At 40.6% G+C, this 5,877-nt stretch overlaps 1 protein-coding gene across 1 annotated transcript; it reads left to right on the top strand.

Moving 5' to 3' along the window:
* Positions 1–274: 274 nt before the first annotated feature.
* Positions 275–5,481, top strand: BCL2L15 (BCL2 like 15). The gene is made up of 4 exons (XM_070396567.1): positions 275–852; positions 1,378–1,499; positions 4,518–4,742; positions 5,280–5,481. The coding sequence occupies exons 1-4, from the start codon at positions 720–722 to the stop codon at positions 5,295–5,297; spliced, it is 498 nt and encodes a 165-aa protein (XP_070252668.1). The 5' UTR covers positions 275–719; the 3' UTR covers positions 5,298–5,481.
* The last annotated feature ends 396 nt before the right edge of the window (positions 5,482–5,877 follow it).

Here is a 5,877-nt window from a genome sequence, read left to right as displayed (position 1 = left end):
GGGAGGGGCAGAGGGCGGTTGGCCAGCCAGCTCTGCCCCCTGGTTGAACTCCTGGTGGAGGGGACAATTTGCCTATTAGCCTTTTATTATATAGGATAACACACTGTATCCCAATAAGCACAGCAATTATGTGATTACTTATTTAACATTTGTCACTCATGCTAAAGTACACTTTAGCTCCATGAGGACAGGGACTTTGTCTCTGTCATTTTTCTGTGTTATTTGTAGTGCCAAGTATAGTTCCTTACACATAGCTACTCAGTAAATAATCACTGTGATTTTGGCAAATCATTAGGAGTTGAGTGCCTGTCTGTTAAGCTTCAGAACCTTTCTTCTTTGAGGACAACAAAGGAAGTATTTCTTAATGAAATTACACAAGAGGCTCTTCCTCAACTCTATCTCAGTGCAAAATTGGCAACCTAACTATACGTTATTCATTAACTTTAGATATACTGCTGAGGGTGTGGTTCTGAGAAAAGGAACTGAAAGTCTTCAGCAGATCTCCCAGTTCTGGACAGTAAGCTCTCAGAGCAGTCCCACATATCTGAGCACCTGTTTTTGAAGAAAGTTGGTGGGAAAGGCTCTAAGGACTCTGTGTCCCATTAGGGAACTTTGCAAGAGATAAACACACCTGCTCGTTTACCAGTGTTTCTGACTTCCCGCTGAACTGAAAATTGCTTGTTTGGTGGAAAAACAAAACTTGGCAGCAAATCTCTAAAATGAAGACACCCAAAACCTTTGAGGAGCAAACAGAATGCATCATGGACTTTCTACTCAGAGACTTATTAGGCGCACCTTCAAAGGTGACTAACCGGGACCTATGTGGTGAAGGTGAACTTGAAACAGATTCAGGTAAGGCTCCTGGCCTGCAGTGGTGATTGCAGGGCCATAGGAGAATGGAAGTATGTTTTCTTATTTCCATTTAAGTTTCAATAGGCAAACTCTAAGCTTTCAGCAATACCTGCATCTTTATTTTTGTTAATATATTTTTATTGATTTCAGAGATGGAGGGAGAGAGAGAGAAACATCAATGATGAGAGAAAATCATGGATCAGCTGCCTCCTGCATGCCCCCTACTGGGCATGTGCCCTGACTGGGAATCGAACCGTGACCTCCTGATTCATAGGTTGACGCTCAACCACTGAGCCAGCCGGCTGGGCAATACCTGCATCTTCATGGAAGGGAAATGGATTCTCACTGAAGGGCGACTTTCTGACTATTGGTGTGGACAGAACATTGAAGATGTTCTCAGGAGAAAATGATCCCCAAATTGTTTAAAATTGTGGAGAACTTTCTTCAATGCTCGGATTCCTTGGACTTGCCCTCCCCTCAAACACTGTGACAAATGTGATTGTGGGTTGTGTTGCTCTGTTTTAGGAGAGGCTTGCTCTTTTGACGTGGCCATCATTGCTGGTCGCCTTCGGATGTTGGGGGACGAGTTCAACGGAGAACTGGAAGCTTCTGCCAGAAGTGTCATTGCAGAAACCGATCAGGGACAGGTCAGCTTCCTACTGTTTTCTATTTACTGCTTTTTTCCTATTTCAGACACCCTTTTCTTACTGCTCCAGGAGTGTGACCAGAAATATTCTGTGAGAGATTTGGGGACTTATATTTATCCAAGAGGATACAGCACGAATTTCCAATGGCCAATTCTTTAGGAGTTAAGCAAAGGCGAAGTGGTATTGAGATGAAAAGCTTTGGGCATAGGCTGGTCAGCCTTCACATTGTTAACACTGGTTTTTTGTCAAAGCTGTGCTTGGTGGCATAGAGCATATATAAGGCACTTTATTCTTTTATGCATCTGCTTTAATGCTTCTTTTTTTGGATGTGGGCGCCTTTTTTTCCCCAGCAGTGACATTACATTAGGAAGGATGGGCAGTGGACAAGTTTGATGCAATGAAGGATAATGGTACAGGAGCCCACTAGGGTGTATCTGGCTCTTCAACAGAATACTGATTACTGACAGAAGCACTTGGGCTCTGTATTGGATATAAAGATAGACCATAGACAATATTCTATAATGTTGCTGATTAACATCAATAGTGATGGTTAATATGAATTCTTCACTTGGCATGTGTCAGGGAATTTTGTAAATGCTTTACACTTATTATCTCATATAAGCCTTACACCACTTTATGAGGTATTATAGAAACTGTTGTTCAAAGCACAACCTCTCCCCATCTGCATGTAACACTGTGAGAGCAAACACCTAACCCATTTTGTTCACTGCAGTATTTACACAATTTAGAACAGTGCCTGATACATAATAGATCCTCAGAAAGTATTTTCTGGCTTGATACCCATTTAAGCAGAAAGGAAACTGAGAACTAGGAAAAAAATTAATTGGGTTACACAGTAAGTAACTTCTTTTTTCTTTTCTTTTTTAAAATTTATTTTTCCATTACAGTTTACATTCAATATTAATTTGTAATATATTCAGGTGTATAGCATGGTGATTAGACAATTATATACTTTACAAAATGTTCCCCTCAGTATTTCCACCAACCACCTGGCATCATATATAGTTATTACGATATTATTGGCTATATTCCCTATACTGTACTTTACATCCTTAAGCACTAATTATTGAAGTTAGGATTTGAACCCAGACAGATCCCAACACCATTATGCTGTATTCTTCCTACTGAACATAGTGTGAGGAGTATACCTACTATTCATTCAGGCAGGACTAGCCTTATTACTCCTAGTTGCTCATACTGATGCTTTCCTCGGTAGCTGAGAGCTGAATCTACTTTTAATTTTTTAATTTTAAGATTGCTTTGAAACAGCCTCAAACTCACAGAAAAGCTGCTTGTATTATACAAAGAATTCCCCTCTTAAATCATTTGAGAGTAAATAGCCAACATGATATTCCATCACCCCCTAATCCTTTTATTTTCCTTGAAGCAAGGGCATTCTCTTATATAATCACAATCTAACCATCAAAACCAGGAAATTATCATGGATACATTTTCATCTCATCCTAAGATTCCATTCAAATTGTGCCAGTTGTCCCAGTGATGTCATTAATAGCAGAAAGACATAGGCCAGATTCACAGATATTGCATTAAGTTGTTATGACCTTTTAGTCTCCTTCAATCTGTCATAGCTTCTTAGTCTTTCACTGATTTTTGTGACCTTGACATTGAAGATTATGGTTCATTTATTCTGTAGAATGTCCCTTAACTTGGGTGTGGTTGATGTTTCCTCTTGAATAGATTTAGGGTATGTACCTTTGGAAAATCACAGAAGTGTTGCTGTGTTGTTGTCATTCTATTAAGTGGCACTGATTTCAATTGGTCCCATTACTGGTGGTAAATTGAATCACTCCCAATGGTGTCTGCAAGGCTTCTCCACTGTAAAGTTATTCTTTTCACCTTTGTAATTAATGGTTTTATAGGGCAGAACTTTGAAACCATGTACAAATCCCATATCTCATCAAAATTTCAATCTATTAATTTATTTTTTACATCAACATAGATTTATGAATTTCTACTTTATTCAATGGGTTATAATCTGTTGCTGTCATTGTTTATTTGAATGTTCACCTTACCCAGCTCTGGCCAGTGGGAGTCCTTTCAATCTGGACTATTTCTTTTTGGCATGTCCCTGTCATTTTCTGAGTACTTCCTTAATTTCTATCAGAAGATCTGTATTTTCTCATCTTATCCGGAAGTCAGCCACTCTCCAGGGAGCTCTGATTCCTTTTCATGGAAAACGATATTTTGATATCAAGATCTAGCTTCCCTTAGGTGGATACCCTTCTCAGCTTGTTTGGGCTCTGACACCCTGCTCTGATGGCCATGCCTCCTCCCTCTACACCACATTGCAATAGATCTTGCTTGGCCCTACCTAATGGTTTTGTGTTTTGTTTTTTTATTAATCCTCACCCAAGAATATTTTTCCATTTATTTTTAGAGAGTGGAAGGGAAAGGGAAAGACAGGAAGAAACATGGATGTGAGAGAGACACATCGATTGGTTGCCTCCTGCATGCACCCCAACCAGAGCCAGGGATCCTGCAACCAAGGTACATGCCCTTGACCAGAATCAAACCCGGGACCCTTCAGTCCACAGGCTGACACTCTATCCACTGAGCCAAACCAGCTAGGCCTACCTAATGGCTTTTGGACCAAATATTTTTGGGAAGACTACTCTTTTTTTTTCTTTATAACTTTCCAGACTTCAATCATTCAAACAATATGACCAGCTGTACTATCACTTACTTAATAATTTTCTTTCAAAGCATTTGTCTCTCTTTCAATTATTTGGTTCATCCTATGCAATAATATCTGAAATCATGGGTTTGATGGGCTACTTCTGGTTTTTCTAATAGTCATTACAATAAATAAAATATTAAAATGAGAAAAGCCTATCCATTTACTCCCTAACATTACTTTATATACAACAGTGGACATTGGCCGCTCTCTGGGGAACACTTGCTTTACTAGATTCCATACCTGCAGACTCCTGTACTTTTTAGTGAAACTCCACTGATATATCCTATGTTTCTCCCCAGGTAGGAGCTGTCCTTCAGAACACAGTAAAATCTCTCAGCAAGGCCTGGTGTGCTCAGGATTCCAGCTTAGCTTATGAGAGAGCCTTTTTGGCAGTTTCAGTGAAACTGCTTGAATGTGTGATCCGCCTAGCTCCAGAAATGGCAAGACAGGTGGCAACCCCCATGACAGATATGATCAATGGGAATGGCGCCATCCGGGAGTTCATCCAGGGCCAGGGAGGTTGGGTAAGTATGTTGGGGCCCCTGTCTTAGCTAGCCATTTGCTACTAATACCTGGGACTCCAGTTTATGATTCTTTCTGTAAGTTGGAAACCAAGCAGGAAAAGGGCTCCCTACTTTGCTGAAAATGCCAGGATTGCTTTTGCCATGGAAAAGGAGAGCATTCAGAAGCCCAGCCTGTGGATGTTGGACTCCAGAGTCATGCTGCCTAAAATATTGACTGCTAACTATATAATGCAGATCTCCACTCCCTACACATCTGTAAAGTATATTGGTTGAGTTCTAGTCTTGGCCTGGCTTCCCTCTGTTAGCTGGTACATTAGTGGTGTCTGCTGGGGCAATAACTATACAAGGTGTTCTCAGCCTAGCCTTAGTCATCATCAGACCATCTGCTCTCAGAGAGCACTCCCCTTCACGGCCAGGGTCAGCAGAAGTCCCAGCAAGAGCTGCATTCCCTGATGGAACCTCAGATCACTCCTGCTTTCCTTAGGAAGTCCCTGATGAGCATCCCTGTGACTGTTGGCTATTCCTTGTCCTTTCTAGGAAAATCTGGAGAGCTGAAGAAGAGGCAGAGCTCTTTCCCAGCCTGAACATCTCTTCCTCTTTGACTAATCAGGTGACTGATTTCTGGCAATTAAAACAGAAACAACCAAATCAAAAATCACTTTCTTTTGGACAGAACTGAACTTAGTTGGATAATTTATTTCCTATCAATAAAGTTGGGAGGAGCTTCGAGAGGTCCACAGAGATTTTGTACTTCTGTTTTGATGTGAGTTTTAATGAGGTTCTGTTGAAGCAAAGACCTCCGGACACAAAGTGGTGCTTGTTAGCAGTGGAATTCCAGGGCAGGCTTTTGCTGGAGTTATTTGGGGGAGGAGGGAGCACACAGTAAACTATTCCTTCCGAGTTAGCTCTACCTATGGTGAGAATCTTGTCCACTAATTTTGCAGCCAAGAGAGATTTTTGGTTGGGAAATCTTGTTAGTTTAAGTTGAGGATTTTCTTTTAAATTCATAGTTTCAGTTTCATGTTAATTTCATCAGAGCAGGATTATTTTATGCATTTTCAAGGTTGGAAGTGACACTAGAAGATTGCCCTTCTATTAGAAAGGTCAAAGAAAGATAAAACAGTTGCTGCATTTT

This window comes from Myotis yumanensis, unplaced genomic scaffold, assembly GCF_028538775.1.
Source record: "Myotis yumanensis isolate MYYU_CA2020_CCGP unplaced genomic scaffold, mMyoYum1.0.hap1 SCAF_17, whole genome shotgun sequence".
In the NCBI taxonomy this organism is placed as follows: Eukaryota; Metazoa; Chordata; class Mammalia; order Chiroptera; family Vespertilionidae; genus Myotis; species Myotis yumanensis.
This window is presented reverse-complemented; position numbering and strand designations above follow the sequence as displayed.